Consider the following 20,163-nt stretch of genomic DNA (forward strand, 5'->3'; position numbering starts at 1 on the left):
GTGCTTGATTGTGCATTATGTGTTTGCTTTCTTGTAACCAATTCTGACAAGAATTTTAAAAAATATATATATATATATATATATCGAAGTAAATTGTTACTTTGTGCCCTGTTTGTATACATATATGTGTGCGTGTGCAGTATATATATTTTTTTAAAATTTGTAATAGGTAGAAAAAGTCACTTTTATGCAGGAAAGCTACAAATAAAGGATGCAGATGGAACACTGGTGTCCCTTTTATATATATTTCTTTTTGATATTCTAATTACAAGCAAAAATATATTTTGGAATTATGTTTGTACTAAAATATAAAATTCGAAAAAAAGTAGTTTGAAAAATATTTTTTTTGTTGTTCATATTCAAAATTTTATCAGTAATTGATTGTGTAAATTAAAGAAATTTCAATGGTGAATAACTGTTTCTCTTAGATCTAAATAAGTGCAATCCTCAAACATTATTATTTGGTTGTGAGTCGTGTTTGGAAGATTTTACCTTTAATGCAGAAGTAGTCACTGATCATTCACACTGTAATTCATAAAAATAAATTACTAAAATACTGAATATAGTTTTCACTTATGTTGACCTAAATTAATACAAAATAATGAAAAAGATGTTTAAAAATTCTTCATCAAGGGTTAAAAGCATTTATATTATACCTACTTCTGTTTTATAACTATCATATTTTTAATGTTTATGTTTTTTATAAAGCTTTATAAGAAGCAAAATAAAAATGCATACAAATACTTTATTATAAATTAACATTTTTACAAAATAATGATTTTTAATGAGCAAAATAATGTGTTTTATCTTTGTCATAAATTTCAGTATTTACTGAGTTCCAAAAATGAAACACTCTAGCTATGTTATCTTCTTTTCATATTAAATTGTGCTTGTGTAAAGTGAAGGCTAAATATTAATTTAACCCCACATATATGTAACCTAGAAATAAGTTAAACCCCATTTTTATGGTTGCTGTTTTGCTTGAAAGCAAGTTAACTTTTCCTTAACTGTGAACGTGTTTGTGATCTTATGATATTTCAGTATCTAATAGTTCAATTGCTTTAACTGTTGATTTTTTGTTCAAATAATAATGATAACCAAGAAATACTACTACACACAAGACGCAGATGTTAGCAAGTAATAACAGTCCTAAACCTGCCGCAAAACTGGAAGGAGCAATACAAACATCTAGGTTTGCATCATTTTTGCCAACATACAGTGGCTTGGTATTTTCTTTATCTTTAATATTAAAATCTAAGTCAGATGGTGCAATTACTCTTAATGTTTGTTGCAAACCCAGTTGTTCATTTTCTCCTATATCCCTCCTACCTCGTCTTCTACCTGGTCGCCTCAGCTTAGATTTGACGTATTCTTTTTGATAAGGATACATACTAAGATAAGGATATCTTTCTTTCGATAACACATCACCTTTGGTGTCAGTTTTTCCATAATAATATAGAGGTACACCATTATACAATGTTAAGGGTGGTACTGGAACTGGTGGCATGTGTGAATGATAATGTATTTGGTGTCTTAAGGATTCATAATTTTCCTCTGGATGTCTGCCACTGATTTTATAATCTTCAAAATAATCATTTGGGTGTCTATTAGACACCGTTATCTCCATTACTTTCTTATTTTTCCTGGATTCATAATCTTGCATACCTTCCTTACTATCTGAAAAAGCATCATTGTAATCATTGCTTTCTGTAATTTCACCATTGAGTTCAGATCTTCCTGACTCTAAAGTACTTGCTGTGACAGTTGTTGCAAGGTATAATTCATCTTTTTCTTCTTTTCTCTCAACTTCACTATCATTTTTTAATTTATCACTAAACACTATGCTACCATTATATTCAGTGTTATCTAATTTTTCAATCGGATCAGAGTCAAGAAAGCTTCTTAAATTAAGTTCTTCTATGTCTGTCGGCAATGTGCTTGATTGTGCATTATTTTCATCTGACAACTGCAGTGCCTGGGAATCGGAAAGATTTGGAATGCTTGTTGCATCTTGTGTCTCAGTAATGAATGACATGCTTGTTGTTGTTTGTATTATTATTTCACTGATATTCTCTTCACTAGAAATATTTCTTACATCTTGAATTATTTCTGATGGTGGGAAGTGTTTGCCATGCTCTTTTCCTTTGAATAGATTTGTGGATTGTGAATAATATACATCATCTGTATTAGAAGAATCGTAGTTGTTTACTTGATGAGTTTTGTCTGCATAATCATCCTTATCCTGCCTGTCTGTAGCTGCAAGATCTTCAAATAAATCATATGGGTAATGCATGAAGTAGTTATAATTTGTATTGGAACTACTTTTCAACGGATCTGTTTCTTCTTTGGAGGCATTAGCTCTCTCACTTGAAATCTCACTCGATGAAACATTTAGACTTAACGTTTGATTTATTTCATCTGGACGTGAAGTGACTACAGTCGAAAATGGGTGTGAATCCTTGTAAGTTGGAATATCATCTTCTTTTAATGTAGGTTGTTTGAATACTGTTGACTCTGGTATTTGAAACTCCCTTCCTTCTTGACAGCTTCCTGGGCAACCATGTCTACATATTTCAACGGTGCACTGAATAGTAACTTCCACAGTCTCTGGGAATTTGAAAGCATAAAAGTGGCTGTAAGCTATGACACTAGCCGTGCCTTTAGTTTCTGTAGTCTTCTGAAATGGAGACATCATTTTAGGTCTTAAGACACATCCCTCTTCATCTGTTAAATGTATTGGGTGTTTTTGCCCATCGTGTGCGATGCATGATTTAACGCGCATATCAAATTGACCTTCACTGTCTTGTATGGCTACAACCAGCGTTAGGGGACTTCCTAATGGAACTAAACCTTCAACTTTTGCCGACCATGGACCTTTACCATCTTGCACTTCAAGCCAGCAATCAACATCATCGCCTTGAAAGTTCATCTCTACTACATCAAGGTCTGAAATTGTGATTGGCATCTTATATGCTGATTTTTCATATCCATCATGCCATTCACATCTGATTTTTTTGGCTTCGTCCCAAGCCTCTATCACAATATCATCGTATTGAATGATAATCGTGTTCTCGTAATATTTACCTTGAGGATCAGATCGCGTTCCACAACTGTCATATTCGATAGTAAACGTAGCTTCAGTTATACGAGAATGTGGTGCGACATGTACACACCTGTGAGACTGACCATTTGATTTCGAGTAAATGCTTCCATCGTATGGTGAACTGAATTCAAGATTTATGGTCATTTCTTCTTTGCCACAATCTACACTTAATTTTGTTAGCTCCGGTAGGCCCTCTGGTGGACCAGATCTCCATGTCTGACTATCGCCAAATATGCCCTGTGAAAAAAAAGTAACAAAAATATAGTATTGTTATTAAGGAATATGAATAAATTTAAGTATCGGTTTGAGGAATTAATACTAAGAATAAATTTTTTAATTTGATGGAACTTGACAGCTATTAAATTTTAGAAATTTTATTGGACATTCATTTTATTACGATAGATAATTTATCAGTAAGTAGTATTAACAAACAATTCACTTTTAAAATGTTTTGTTGATGTTTGAAAGATTTGTTTAGCCAAGCCTATACTTGATTGAAAACTTGACAGTTAAGTTTCTGATTTAGTTCAGTCTTGTTTTAGCATAGTACGTCACCAAATTCGCAATATTTCCTACTAAGGCTCCTCTATATATTGGATAATTTATCTAATTCAGGGGCTCTATTTCCTACGATCGAAAAAAATAAACATTCAAAATAACAAGGAGCTGGTAATATCAAACGACTTAGGGGAAAAAAAAACACTTATAATTTAGCCGAATCAAATTGGAGAAGCAGTGGGTAAAAATATTTGAAAAAGTTTGGAGAAGACTTCATACTGCAGGGCATTAATAATTATTGAAAATTTTATTGATGAGCAGGGCACGATTGCTAGTAGAAAATATCAAATGCCAGTTACAGAAAAACGCAGTATGAAAAATTGCTAGAAACGTCTGATGGCAGTACCGTCGTTACGCATGGGCACAACCGGGCAGTACCCGAGGGCACCAGGCACTCAGGGGCCCCTTGAGAATCTCACTTTTTATAAATTGTATTTTTTAAAAAAGAACTAAAAATAAACAAAATTGCCTTATATATATTTTTTAAATAAATATATTCTATTGTATAAAGTGCGTAATTTGTTTTTCTTTCTACAAATAGTGATTGATTATCATACAAACAACAATAATTTGAATAGTTTATCACCAGGGAAACTTAAAAAAACAACCGAAATCTATTTTTCTACGTTGGTTGCAATGAAGTTTTTATGTGAATTCAGTTTTTTTGTGGCGACTAAAAATAAATTTAAATACATTTAAATCAAAATGTATTTAAATTTGTCCAAATTATTGCATATGTTAAAAATGCGTTATTTCGTGTATGTGAAGTTTTTTAGTTCGATTTTAAGCAGTATGTCCTGTTATAAGGTCCCAAAACATTTCTGTGCCCGGGGGCCCTGCGTGTTGCCCCGTCTGATGGTGCTTTTTTTTCCCACGCGATTTTACAAATTCCGATATTTTTAATACATTATTATGACTTCTCACTTTTTTTTTTTTTTTTTTTTTTTTAAGCGACCTTGTGCCACTAAACCCTACATTCAATCAATCTCACTTTTTAACGCTCTGCATTAAACGACGATTCCATAGTTAAATTGTTTTCTAATAAATTTATTCGGTAGTTATCTGTCGCTATTTCGGCGATCTCCGCATGTTTTTCCAATTTTTACTTTTTTTAATACAATAATATGGCGACACCCGATGTTTGAATTTGAGTGATCACTTTTTGATGCGTATGACTAGCGCTTTTTCAGTCGTTTCTGATCGTTTTCTCCGCGGTTAATTTAGCTTTACAGCTTTCTTACATACTCATCCAAATTCCAATATTTCTAATACAATGTTATTACCATTCGAGAATTTCAAATTTCAGTAATGATTTTTTGACATACTTGATTCGATTCACGAATCCACCTCGTTTTTTGGGGGTTATTTATCGACTTTTCGGCCACTTCAACATGGTTTTTTATAATTCCGATTTTTTATACATTATTTCGACATCCAAATTCCGAATTTGTGTAATCACTTATTGAAGTGCTATTCCCGACCATATTTATCTATGTCCTTTCTTCTGGGCAGTTTTTTTTTTGGGGGGGGGGATATCCTCTTTCGCCTGGTTTTTTGAAATAAAAATATTTTTAATAAGCTGTCATTACGACACGTAATATTCAAATTTGATTAATCACTTTTTGATGCGCTCAATTCGCAACTAGGCCATCATAAATCATCGTCATTTTCTAATCATTTTATCGGCAGTTATTAAACTTAGTTGTTTTACTTCTAGCCTGGCAATTTCCACATTGCTTTTCTAAATCTCGATATTTTAAATACGATGTTATTACTAATTTTAATATTTATCATTCAGTGATAGTTTTATTTCAATAAATCATACAGCAATGATTATGATGATGAATTTTCTTCATCACAAAATATATTGCGATACCTCTTTCAAGAATGCTTATATGAACCCCAATTTTGCTAGCAGCATTTTTAGCACTAATAAACTTTACAGCTATGAAATCATGCCCTGCTGAAGAATTTGTTAAGTTTATATGCATTAGGCAGTGGCGTAGATAACTCCCAGCAACGAGGTTTGAGGGCACACTCGCGAGAAAAAATAACACTATGAGTTAAAATAAAAATTAATTATAAAATATTTTTAATTCCCTTTATAGATAATAATATTCCTTAACTAAACTTTTAATATAATTATAAGATAGTGAGTTATTTTCTCTTATTCTCTATATTTAAAAAAAAATTATTTCAGTTTAAATTTAGCACCTTAATTCTAATTTTTCATCACTATTATTTTCATTTTCTTAAATTAAAATAAAATTAGTGATTATAAATATCCGAATATTTTATGTTATAAGTTTTTTAAGGTAAGTCTAAGATAGAGCTCCCTTAAATCTATGTACGCTATGTTTAAATTTAATTACGTTTTCATATTTTTTAAAATAATTTTTTCTCCAATACTGTAAAATAAAACTTAATTTTCTACATTTTTCCTTGAAAGAGAGTCATTTATCATTTTGTATTTAAGTTATTGACAGAACAAAAATCATTTGTGGTTGGTTGAATGGGGCAAGGGAAGAAGTGAAGGAAATCAGTTTATAATTAAATTTAAGAAAAGTTCGTAAATATGTAATAATATTTTTTTTATTGGTATTTAAAGCTAAGCTGTGTTTTTTAATATTTTCCGTTTGTGTTATGAATGCTTGTTTTTGTTATTTTCATTCAGAATAATTTTTTAATTTTTTTTTTCGTAAAATACTAGAAAAGTATGTTCTATTTAAAAATTTTAAAACAGTTGTTTTGTAAGATTTATTTTCTCGAGACACATATTTAGGTATTTTTGTACAAATTTTCCGGTGAAAAACTTTTTTGTTTCGGGGTCAAAAACAAAGAAATTCACTCTTCCTAACTACAAAGAAATCGATAATGTTCGCAATCGATTATCCGATCCAGGAAAAGAACTTTCATTAACAGTTCAAAACAAAAATCGTCTGCTTATTTGTTTACGTGAGATATAAATGATAGAAATAGAACGCCTTATGTTCTTTACTTTCTTTCCCCATCTCACTGTCCTTACTTCCGCTGCAATCGAGCTATGAAAGTGCTTTTATAAGAACAACCCACTATGTTAGAGTATGGAATCTACGATGCAGAAAACTTTGAAGAGATATTCTTTACTAAGAACAAAAGAAGCAATGAGACCGAGAAGAAAGGTGAAGTATTCATGAAATAATCCAGTCAAAATCAAAACTAGCTTTTTCCTGTCCGTTCCCTTGTATTCTTAGAATAGACCGCTGTTTCGAATGTAATTTCATTTTATGTAATATTGTATTGATGGTACTTACTACTTAAATAAAGATGGATAAAAGAATAATGGGAGGCGGTATTTTTCAACACAAATATTTATTAGTTCTCTAACCATTATTCATGGTAGTTTAATTTACAGTCTTGCAAAAATTAGTTTGGAATGTTACTTTCTTATTTTTTAAACTGTAGAACTAGGAAATTATATTCATATCTTATAGTGTTAACGGCTTAAATTTTTGAAACAAAATCACTAAATTGATTTATAAATTATGAATCTTTATGGTCTTATTGTTTGCTCGCACTACAACTACAAATCTTTGAGTTCTTTTAAATTAATTATTGGTAATTTTATTTTGATGAAAATTAGTCTGGAACGTTGCTGTACCATTTTTTATTTGTAGAATAATGAAAAAATAGTTTTATCATTGCGAATATTGTTTTATCTATCGTTTACACCCACTAAACTGCAAATATTTGTTCGTTCTTCAGATTCGATCCTCAAGTAATTTCATTTATAGTGTTTCATTTTTTAATTATCGAACTATAAAATGATATTTTCATTCCAGAATTAAAGATAAAATTTTTTTGAAAAATATCACCTAAGATTCATATATAAATCATATGCGGTTATTGCCTAATCCGTCATAAACTCGCACTAAATTTCAAATATTTATTTGTTCTCTTAATTGAATCCTTAGTAATTTGTGAAAATTAGTTTAAAACGTTACTCTTTTTTATTTAAATATGATGTGATAATCACATCTCAGAGCCAATGTCTTAAAATTTTGAAAGAATGAGACTCAAATTCGTTGATAAAAATATCGCTGGTTCAAAACTAAAAGGACACTTCTGCATTCACTTCCCATTGAAATAACATGAGAAGTGAGTGCAGAAGGGTCGTTTTCGTTTTGAACCAGCGATATGTCTTCAAGACCTAATTTGTTTTTGCAGGCATTAAACTAGCGATTAATTAAAATAATAAGTACTAAATTATAAATTAATATGTTTTTAATAATCAATTCTTTTGACAAACAATTTTTTAATTAAATTGAATATTTAACCTATGACGGTAACATAAAATCACCTGGGTGGTGGATTTTGAGAAATCCCTACTGCCCCCTGTGACCCGAATAATGAGGCTTTTAAAGGTAAAGAAATAGCAACTGCGTTATCAACCGAAATATTGTGAAAGCTTTAAAATTTGTCTTATAATTTAAACGTATCGTTTTTCATTGCTGGTAGATATTGCTTACAGCTAATAGCTATAACACTAAAATAAATTATGCCCGGTGAGCATAATTTATCGTGCGCAAGTCTGGAAAATCTGAAATGGTCGTACACTTAAGAAAGATACATCCATGCCTAGATTCATTCTTAAAATCTGCACTCTTCCATATTTAGCATATTTTTGAAGTAAAGATTGAAAATAATAAATTTATAAAAACATAAACTTTATTTTAACTACTGATACTGCATTTGAATGAAAAAAAAACCAAAAACACAATTTTATTTGATGAAAAGTCAGACAATTAAAAAATTTTTAGTCGTGCCAAAGAAAGCTAGTTCATCGAAAAGTTGGTTGTGTGAAAGATTGGTATAAATTTTTATTTTATTTTATTGCAGGCGTGCCAAACTTTTTCAGAAAAAAAATCAGAGATAATATGTAGTTTTTGACTAGATATTAATCTCTTTTTCTTCAGACTAAATAAAAAATTTAGAAATCAAAATTAATTTAATCATGTAAAAATTTAATCAATTTAAATATTTCTGTACAGTGCGCCAAAAAAGAAAAGTAAATAAAAATTAATAAATTAACGGACGGATCAGAATAACTTTTGATTTAATGATTAGATCTTCCCGTACTAGGACTCAATCTTAAAGTTTTTAGGGGGGGGGGACCTCAAATATGCTAACTAACTAGCGCAGACGATATTTTAAGTTACGAAATCGGAAGCAAAAACATACTTTCTGAATAAAAATACCTTATTTTGGACGTTTTTGGATTTCTGACCCCTAAAATAAATTTTTTCACTGTCATTGGAAAAGTCGACCCAATATTGGGTTTACGTCTACTAATTTTCAACTACGTAGCCTTGTAATTTTGAACCCTATTCAGAAGACAAGGGGATCCAGTATTGGGAAAAATAAGCCTTCGTGAAGGACTTTTTGATGGAACTCACCCACAATTGCGTTACATGGGGGGGGGGNTACATGGGGGGGGGGGGAGACCTCATTTTGAGTTTTATCAGTCAAATAAACTAGGTTTAATTATTTTAATGCCACTTATGCTATGATTGTCCTCGATACTGATTCACCTGAAATAGGTAATAAGTGTCTGTTTTCTTTCCTCTCTTACAAATTAATGTGAAACTCTAATTACCTACTTAAATTGTAATATTGACCACTTATGTAAGGGTACTAAAAATATATAAAGAGCAGCAATCACGAATATTTTGTATTAGATATATTTAACTAAAATCTTACGTGCTTTAAAATGCATTTGATAGTTTTTGCTAGTCAGCGTTTTAATATGTTATAATTGTTAGTATAATTATTGTTTTTTTAATAATTTTTCCCACACGATTAATAGATAAACGAAGGTTTTAAAGGATACTATTTTGTCACGGCTTCATAAAGACAATTAATGAGCATATTGCTTCGGTAGCAACGACTTTTATATTTAAAAAAGGGCTCAAATTTTCATTACGCATAGGGCGCACATTAGGCTAGATACACCACTGGTCAGGAGAGTTGTCTAAAGTTTGGACCCGTAATGTTGATTTTACTTTTTGCGTATTTCACCATATCTCGAGAACTTTTGAATCGAATTGAAAAATTATTACGCATTATTATAAAATTCGCTTTTACTAAGATAATTCCATGCAAAATATAACTTTTAGTAAATATTTATTATTTTATTTATTACTAGTTGAAAGAGTTTTGAATTGTAAGGTATAAAATTGTTTACATCATTTTTAAGAATGCCATTTTAAACTGCAAAATACAAAATTCAAGCAAAATTAATTGATTAAAAAAGTTGTTTTTTTTTTTTAATTTGAAAAAGACGTATTTTTAAATTTTGATTTCTGATTAACTATTCGATGAAAAGTTAATTGAGAGTGAATACTTTTTATTTTGCACACAATACATTTATTTAACTTTTTAAAGTTAATTCAGTTCTTTAAGTTCACGTTTCAATTCTTGTTCAGTCACACATTTCCAATTTATATGATATATGACCACGTTTCTAAGAACGCTTCAATAGCAAAAATTTTTAAAAAATGTATGGATCTATGAGTTACTAAAGTAAATTCCCCTTGACCAAAGAAAAACAAATAGCGTGAAGATGCAATATAAAAGTTTTTGTAGACATATTTTTGAATCCAAATTTATACATTCATAAAACAAATTATACTTTTAAATAATCTAATAACCACTTTTTATTCTGTTAAAATTCATTTTATCGTATCCCATGACCTTAAAATTCTTAATTTATTTTTCATGTCATCTTTACAAATAAAATAATCAATCTCTAATTTTGCTATTATGAAGCACTTTCTCAGCTCTAATTCATCTTCTTTGACAAGTTTTTTACCCGCACACACTTTCTTTAACAAAAAAAAAAAAAAAAATTTGGCCTAGATTTTTTTATTACATATTAATAAACCGCATACATTGAATCCGTTTTTAATGCCATTAATGTTATTAGAGATGCTAATCACTTCAGATTACGATTTACAAAACGATGTCGTTAACATTTTTGATCTGAAGACCCGGAATCCTAAACTTCAGCGACCATGACGACTATATGATAACGTGACAAAACTGGTAGACTGGCATATGCTTATGGGAAAGACAACGCCCTATCGGACCTTCCTCTTTTGTATTTGGCATGACAATAGACAGCAAGCGTACATGTGACCGTAACGTCCACGAACTATCAAAAAAGCTCTTTGGGCGTTGGGACTAAAAAAAGTTTTGTTTTGAAAATATGTTTTTTATAAAAAAAAGTCTTACATTTTTTACGAATAAAATATTCGTAGAAAAATATTATGCCTATTCGAACCTTCATAAAATAGTTGTAACTTTTATGAAGTTATCTATAGTATTGATCTATAAGTTGGACTGGAATGAAAAAAGCGAACAAACTGATCATATAAATAAACTGAAGATAAGCGCATGATGCTGTGCCGATTCTCGAAGTAAGGTTGGGCCCTATAATTATAGTAAAAATCTTTTTCATACAAAGTTGGTCTGTATGAATGAAGGCTGACATCTGGTTAGGCCGGGATAGCCTCTTTGGTATGGCACTGGGCCCATGTCCAAGAGTTCATGGGAATCGATACCTCTGGGGTTACTGATCCAGGAGTTTCTTGTCTTCTGGATTGACTCAAAATGACAAGGCTACGGAGTTGAACAATAGTAGTCGTAAACCCAAAATTGGATCTGCTGTTCCACGACGGATAAAATGAAAATAAAATATGAACCGATTGACACCGTTGCACATCATTTCATTACATAATAATAGAGAAAACTTTCTAAGTCAAATTTTTCATCAACGTTATTTATTTCAATTTATTAAAGTATCATTAACAATAAAAGTAACAATTTTAAAATATTAAACATTAGAAAGAAGAAAAACTTAATTTGATTCTATAATATGAAATGAATTGTGTGTAGTTTGAGTCGTTGAAGAAAATAACGTTTGGAGTAGTTTATTTAACCATGAAATATATAATACATATAAACAACTTAGCATTTTAATAGTTATTAAGTCCCACAGGATCAGATGGCTGGAATATATTTTTCGACACGAAGATCTAGATCCAACCAAAAAACTGACTTTCTCTAAAATTGAGGGTACAAGAAGAAGAGGAAGACCGGCTGTGAGAGATTGACGGAAATAAATTAACAATGAATAATAAACTAAACAATCATTTATTACTTTTTTAAAATGTTTGGAATCGTAAGTAATAAATTTTTTGTGTCATCCTTAACAGTGAAATGCATAGTTTGAATGGAATCTGTTGAATAATTTCTGTGAAATAAACACACATTTAAAATTATAATACTTTTTACTTACAAAAAACTAGCAATTTATTTTGGAGAGGAAATATGAAGCATGATTCTACAAAGAAATTAGTATGAAAATACACTTCACTTTAACTGCACTGGTATCTAAGAAATACAAAAACTTAGAATTAATAATAAATTGGCTGGTTGTTTTAAAAAATTACTAATGCACTCATATTCAAAAGTTCAAAGGAACACACGCATTTTTGTGCATAGCTTCAGAATCAATAAGCCAAGTCAAATAAAATTTTGTAAGAAAATAACAAAGTATTACAAAAGGAATGATAACAAAGAGATAATGTCATGAAATCAAGATCATGACTTAATAGATATTACAGCATAGTGCAAAAATTATGTAGCGAAAATGCTATGGGAGACTTCTAGGAAAAAGGTGGCGAACTGGTAATTGCTCAGCCAAAAGCATCCCAGACATGTCCGATGGAATTCAAACCTGGAGATATGACTGACAACTATATCCTCTGAATATCTTCGGCTTCATGCTTTTGGCCAGACCGCCTCTGTGTGAATGCAATCTGTTATTCATAAATATGAACTGGGTAATAACATCATCTTTATATAGTCTTTTATTGAAATCTATGATTTTAGACCAACAACTCAGTGAAGCTAGGGAGCCTTCTTGATACTACAGATAACAGAAGAGCTTGCCTGAACTGATGAAGGAGACATCATTTTTTACTTTTTACTGATGACCCCCGATTCATGCTAAAAATTTATTTTCGACGTATTCGATACGAAGAGAACTATGCAGTTTGTCTAAAATAAGAACTCCTCCAGGCATTCGTCGAGACCTGTGGCGGTGACCACGGTAACGAGGTATGACTATTTCAAGTAGGGGTGCGGGGTAACTGTTTTGGAGTGGTTTTAGCTCGGGTCGGCGAGAGAGATGGAATCTCTTCGTTCTATTGTGTTAGTCCTAGAGTAAAGCTGCCCTCCCTAAAATGAGCCATTTTTGTTTCCATGGCACCAGACGACCTCAGACTTTGTGGCGGGATGAGTTCTAAGCTTAGACAAACTATAGATATGGTGTTATCACTCTAAGGGCGACTACGGAGGTCGATGTGTTATAATGTGAAACACGACATGATGTTGGACCACCCCACAGACTTGTGCGTCTTACAGAGGGGCATCTTGATATCTCAAAGGTAAAGGTTGAGATCTTAGATCCCTAAGATTGTTCAGAGGCATAGCTGATCCCCAGTTAATATTTATAGGTGACAACATGCTTCCACATAAGGCTAATCTAGTCGTGGAAAATCAACCTTGAAGCTGAAGACGATCAGGAGTTAGAATGGAGAGTCAGATCTCCTGGCATTAATGCCGGTAATGCTCAGCTCGTTTCCCTCCAAAAAACTTTCCTGGAATAAAAACTGCCTTAATGGAACAGCGGGACATATTGCTGAAGAACTAATTTAAAACTTACTGTTCCAAAACATTTGTCAATTTCGTCAACAGCAGCAACACATTGCCTATTTTAAACGATAAAATTAAAACTTAGTCGTATTTGTGATGAAAACAAGTTTTATATTTTAACAAGCAGAGTTAAAAAGGAATTGATTTGTGAGCGACGTAGATGTCACAGCATGGGAATGCCACAATATAGGAAGGAACTGATAACATACTTTTGTATTTATTTATTATAAATAGAATTTTGTAATGAAAAACAAACACATTGATGTCAACAGAAATAAAACGAATAAAATTGAAATTTATTCTAAGTAAAGAAGCGGTCACAATGCCGTAATTTCCCAGCAATGCACTATTACTTTTGAATTTATCTAAAATTTTATATAAAAAATTATGATATTAACTTACAATATTTTTACGTAATCGAATATTATTAGATAATTTAATTACACTAAAATGTATTTAATTTTTATTTATGCCTTGTTTTATGCTTTATGCATTTGAAATAGTGATACATACCATAAGGAGTAATAAAACTTAAACTCACCGTAACATACAAAAATCACATTACAATATGTACTTTCAGAACAATCAGTTTAACACTGAATCATAATATTTTTAGCTTGAACTATACTACCGTGCACAGCTACTGCAACCTTAATAAAGTGTTAAATTGAATCATGTATGTGTTTAGTTTGAACAATCTATCGTGTAAACATGCAAGCAGATTAATTTGAACGATACTTCGGAACTTTCCGCAATCACAATTATTAGAATTGTAGCAATTTTAAACTATATTATGGTTCAAAGCGGTTCTAAATGTATAATTGCAATGATAAAAATCTTTACTACGGTGCTAGTGAATAAGGTATCATGGATAGAAGCAGGGCCGTTTCTAAGGGGGTGGGTGAGCTTGGTGACCGCCCAGGGCCGCTAAAATTTAGGGTCGCCAGAAATTCAAAACTGGTTAATAATCATGTTACAAGTTTTTTTAATTTTTTCTTTTCTACCTTCTCTTTCTTGCGACGTTGCGGAATTTTCTTTAAATCTTTATAAACTACACTCCTAGTTCAACCTCTTTCCCAGTAGAAAAAATTATCTTGTAGCGAAAAATGCGAACACGAATTCCACTTGGATGACATAAAAATTAATTATATTAAAAATTTCAATTATTGTCTATTTGTAAACGTGTACAGACTGCAATAACTGCCTCGGATAATTTTGAGGCAAATTAAAAGCATTGTTGTCAGGATTTAAAAACATTTGACTTAAAAAAAAATCATTAATTAAAATCACAGGATTTTTTTTAAACTCATAGACTTAGGTAGAATATATCTATCTATATATATATAAACTGATGAAGGAGACATCATTTTTTANTGAAGTAGGTTCGAATCCCCCTTTTTAAAAGCGAATCTTGTTTTTTTATTAGTTTATTTATGCCTATTTACATTTATTATTATGTTTAAATACATTATTAGTCCTTTTTATATTTTAATGTGCTCATTGTAATATGTAAAATATTTTGCTTAACTATCAATAAAAATAATTCAATTATACCCATTAATTCTTATATAGCAATTATACCATGCAACTTTTCACATATTTAATTAAATAAATGTAATTTTAAAACTTATTAAATTCGTAATTAAAGTATCTACTAATAATAAAAGAATAAAACCTTGTTCTGCCAAGAATAAGTTATTTAAAAAAATGCTTTCTGATCTAAAATTTCCTTTTTATTCGACAAGTTTGTTCTCTGTCTTTACAATTCATTAAGATTGTGAGTTCGATAAATAAAGTAACTCACTTAATTTATTTCGTAATTATTTTGCAATAATTAAATAATATTAACCTTTTAATTATTAGTGGTACTGAGAATTTTCGTTGCTGTATTATAGTTAAATGATATTAAGTGTTATTTTTACATTTTATCAGAGCTTCAGTGAATAAAAAAAAAAGAAAGAAAAGAAAATAATCAATAAATTAGTACTGAAAACAAAAAGAAATCATGTTCGAAACTGAAAACATATACCGATACAATTGAAGCGCAGGTAAACCAGTAGAACCAGGTAAGTGATATTTTAGGGTAATTAATGAATCAGAGAAAATAACATAAATCAGTTGCATCAATGTGGGTATGATTAATGTAACAGAACTTTTTTTTTACTTCACTTTAATCCTCATAAACTAATCTACATTAGTTTTTAGTATGGTTGTATTATTTTTTTTTTTTTCAAATTAGGCAGTGGTAAGTAAAATAAGGTAAGGAATTATCAGTCCCGCTTTCTAATAAATTGGCAATAAAATAGTTCAAATACCATTTTTTTTTCGTAATTTGATTGCAGCCTCACTAAAAATATCACTTACCTGTTTCATTCACTAAATTCTTCAATTAATGAAGCTAAAATAGTTTCAGTTTTATTTATTTATTATTGTTTGTTGCCCTTTCCGATGACTTTCTCAAATATCATCATTTAATATTCTTTTATGAATATCGAATTCACTGGAAACATTTACTTGAATGATTTTTTATATAGCAAGTGAATAAAGGGGAAAAAATTGAGTGGTTTGTAGTTTTGAGAATGAATTTGTAAATAAATGAATAAAGAATATAATAAATCTATCTGTAATTTGAGGTATGGTGATTGGCAAAATTTTTTAAGAAAAGAAAAGAGAAAATTTTTTTTTTGTAGCACTTGTATCATTCCCCCCCCCCTTTTTTTCTTTCTTTCTTTCTTTTTTTCTGCTCATACGTAATTAACATCTAAAATGAAGTTTGTTCTTGAACTAGGTCACTTATATGCTTATATTTTATTATCGTAAATATTCTTCATATATAAATTTTTAAACATTTAAAAGTGTAATTTCTACAAATAGATATATGTTTGAATGCTTTTATAGTTTTAAAAACATTTCGTAGATAACAGAATATATCGACTTTAACAATCGAATTTTAATATTTTTCCTCAATAAATAACGTGTGTCCTCAATAAATAACATCCATGACTATACCGACCGTTTTTTCTAAAAAACTTTTTTTAGTTTTCCAAATGATAAACTCAAGCATATTGATAATTGATACAGCCAGCCGTGGTGCGACTCAAGGGATAAAGCGTTCGCCTCCCAATGTGGTGAAGTAGGTTCGAATCCTAGCAGTGGCTGTTTGATATGAAGTCTGCTCTCGGCATACCTCGCCTCACACCAGTGCTGACGTAAAGTTTTCTTAGTGATAGACGGATCATTGCTTAGAATCGCCTTACCTTCGGGTTAACCGTGGCATGTTTTCATGGTTTTCCTCTTCGTTTAACATAAATGCGGGTAAATTCTGTCAAAAAGTCCCCCACAAAGGCTATTTTGTCCCTATGCTTGATCCAAAAGTTCCTTTGTCTTCTGGGCTAGATTCAAATTACAAGGCTACGGATTTAAGCATTATACTTGTAGATTCAGAATTAATTCAGCTGTTTACCACCAGTTATAAAGTACAAAATAAAATTGATATAGCTAATGAACAAACGATTGAATGGAATGAGAGAACAAGACAGGAAGCGAGTCAATTTATTAGCCAATATATGAATGGTTGAGTAAGAGAGTTAGTGCATTAAAAAATATTTGTAAATGGTTGTATCGAAAACTCGTCTAATCAATTAAAGTGCGAAGCAGCTTGTAAGAAAATAAGTTTTTAATCAAATAATTTGTAGTACAACAGAAGACAAAAAATTTTTAAAATAATAATAATTCTCAAAAAATATTATATTTTTAATTTTTAGAACAATTTTGAACAATTTATTTCGGTTAACGAAAGAACATAATATTTCATTTCTATAATACTTATTTCTATAATACTTAATTCTATATAATTCAGAAACTAAACACTCAATTTTTTGATATTATACACACAAAATTGTTATATCTGCCAACTTACTGTTAAATATGATGTTTAAGCTTTTTATTGAATTGTTATCATTGAAGCATAAAACAAAATCCTAAGTTTACTTCGATAGAAAAACACAGCAACTCCCATAAGAAGCGGAGCATGCATTTTGCCTCCTCGTGTAAATCCTCCTTATGTAAAGAGTAAGAGGGAGAAGCAATCGATATCATTCCGTCACCAAAAAAACTTTTTAGTTATCATTCGATTACTAAAAAATTTTGTGATCAATGCGGGCAGCGATGTGGTGTGCGGAAAGGAAGACCACAGGGTTTACAGACCCAAGCATTAGAACTCAAAGCGACACTAAAACTCTAACCGCATTACAACTATTTTCATTGTAAATAAAAACTTCTTAGCAGAAAAATGTTGGACTCATGGAAAATATTTCATGATAACATGATTTTCAAATAAATTTAACAATGGAGTTTTAGGGAATTAGAACACAAAGTGAAAATACCGCAATATAATATAAAACATTTTTATGTTCCATTCATTGAAAAATAAAATAAAATCTAAGAAATTTTGATGGGAAAAATTTTCTTTGCTATTTTATACTTTCCTTAATTTACATAAAAAAAATTAGTATAAACAATAGGTTACCACTTAATTACTTGAGTCATCAAGTCGAGGAATTAACCGCTAACATCCATGCACCTCTGCGCGCTACTGCTATAATATATCAAACATAAAATTCCCAAACCAATAAGCACATAAATCAGTTAACTCATGAAAAAATTAATTTGTTACTTACATTTGTCCAAAGAACAATTAGACATGTTGCCATCCATGCTAGATAACAATGAGCCATTTTCCTTCACTCGAAGTCAATTGAACCGTTTGTGAAACAAGAAACTTATAACTCGCAGATTTGATACCAAAACATTTGAACACTTTATAGATAACTTCTATATATACAGATAAACTTTTTAAAGTTTCACTATGAAATTTCCAGTTAAATCCAATAAGCGAGATGAAAAGAGGAACTAAACTGTTTCATACTTTCAAATAATTAAAGCTAATTTACAAAAATTTTAAACAAAGCAAATAACTCTGCCTGAAGTTAGAGTAAGCATATTTTGACCATTAGATTCAACGAACTTATCACACAGACCAACTTCTTCTTTCTAATTCTTTACAAAACTGTTCACCAAGGATATTGCAAACGATTCTTGCTTTTTTAGCAAGGCATATATGCCCATCCATGCATTCATGTGCTACTGAAAGATGCTTTTGTTAATTTTTGAAAAGATCTTGTGGACGATGGGTAGTTGATTTTGTTTTGAGTGGATAAATTTTTATTACATCTCTCGTGGTTCTTCTTTTTTTTTTTTCTCTCATTGGACAGAAACTTTGCCGAAATGGCGCGTAACAACATTTGGTGAAAACAAGCTCCTTAATGTACTTCTTAATTGTCACTTTGTGATACAATTAGAGTAATTGAGCTGTGAAATTGGATTTCACTTTTACAAGATAAATTAATTTATTTCTAAACAATTCTTGAATTAAAGAGTTAAAAGCAAAAGTTATGGCGATGGCGAGAATGGATATTGAGTTTCCTGGGGTTGAAAGTTTATAGTTCATCGGAAATTTTGAGCAAAAATTAATTATTTATATCAATTCTTCCTAAATTCTTTTCTAAAAAGAAAAGAAAATATTTTAATTAATTAATTAAAAAAAATTATGGAAAATACCAATTTTTTCCTGAATTTCTTCGAATGCTAATTTTGTCATAAAATTTGTTTGGTAAGCACTGAACGAGTGAGANTGAACGTTAGGAAAAGTATTCACAAGTTTATCTTTAATTTGAGCCTTCAGCATTTCTTGTGCAGATTTATGTTCATACAAATTTGAAAATAGTAAAAATTCATCTACAAAGTTTTCCTCTAAATCGGATGAATAAATTTTCACCAAATTTTGCACTTTTAGTTTAATCTCAGATTCTGACAAATTTTTGTGAACAAGAAAACCGAAATTATCGTACAAATCACTGTAAGCTTTACGCCTTTTAGTCATTTCTGAAATTAATGCATCTAAAATGGCGTAATACGTTTCCATACGAAGAAAATTTTAGCACATATTTTGAAAAGAGGGGAGGAGTGGGGGAAGGAGGGGAGGGCCCATAAACGGCTGTGCCTAGGGCCTACGAAAGGTATAATCCGGCTCTGAATGTAGCACAAAATTCTCAACTGGATGTCTACTAGCCGTCAATTTTAACATCCACCATGATTCATGTGGTTGTCATATCAACATACATTTGACGGCCATACAAAATCCAGGGAAGTTATACTGGAAATTAACCATACGTCTGATAGATGACTACCAAAGTCTAATCGTAGATATCTAATAGACAAAGAGGCGCATGCACACTTTGAAACATCTGTGATCTACCACATTAGACTTAGCAAATGAATATCCTAGAATAAGCAGCATCTTAGAATATCAAGCTTACTATGGTATCCTTGAATATCATGCCTGTTCACACATCGCGTCCTAAACAACATAGGCAGCGGGGAAAAGTTTTCTACCAGGCAGCGGCCAGAAGTTTTCTACATTTTTTCGGTTTCTGGAAGCTTGTTATTGTTCACATTCAGCTACCCATACATTAGGAGTTTAGCTAAAGTACAATATCTTTTTCCTAAATTCACTTTACGGACGAATTCTGCGTTCATCAATGGTTATGAAATATAATTTATTGGCAATCAAAATGGGCTACAGGTGGCATAGAGAAGAAGAACTCTCTCCCTATCGCAGCACTTTGCATACTTTCACCATTAGCATGCGGAGAGTCATAGAAGAAGGAAGTACGTTAGTTTCT

At 30.8% G+C, this 20,163-nt stretch overlaps 1 protein-coding gene across 1 annotated transcript; it reads right to left on the reverse strand.

The window, feature by feature from the left end:
- Window positions 1–490: 490 nt before the first annotated feature.
- LOC107440132 (uncharacterized) lies at window positions 491–18,560 on the reverse strand. Its single transcript, XM_016052965.3, has 2 exons — window positions 18,100–18,560; window positions 491–3,340 (listed from the first exon to the last, which is right to left on the reverse strand). The coding sequence occupies exons 1-2, from the start codon at window positions 18,154–18,156 to the stop codon at window positions 1,028–1,030; spliced, it is 2,370 nt and encodes a 789-aa protein (XP_015908451.1). The 5' UTR covers window positions 18,157–18,560; the 3' UTR covers window positions 491–1,027.
- Between the last annotated feature and the right edge of the window lie 1,603 nt (window positions 18,561–20,163).

The sequence above is a fragment of the Parasteatoda tepidariorum genome, chromosome 1, assembly GCF_043381705.1.
Source record: "Parasteatoda tepidariorum isolate YZ-2023 chromosome 1, CAS_Ptep_4.0, whole genome shotgun sequence".
In the NCBI taxonomy this organism is placed as follows: domain Eukaryota; kingdom Metazoa; phylum Arthropoda; class Arachnida; order Araneae; family Theridiidae; genus Parasteatoda; species Parasteatoda tepidariorum.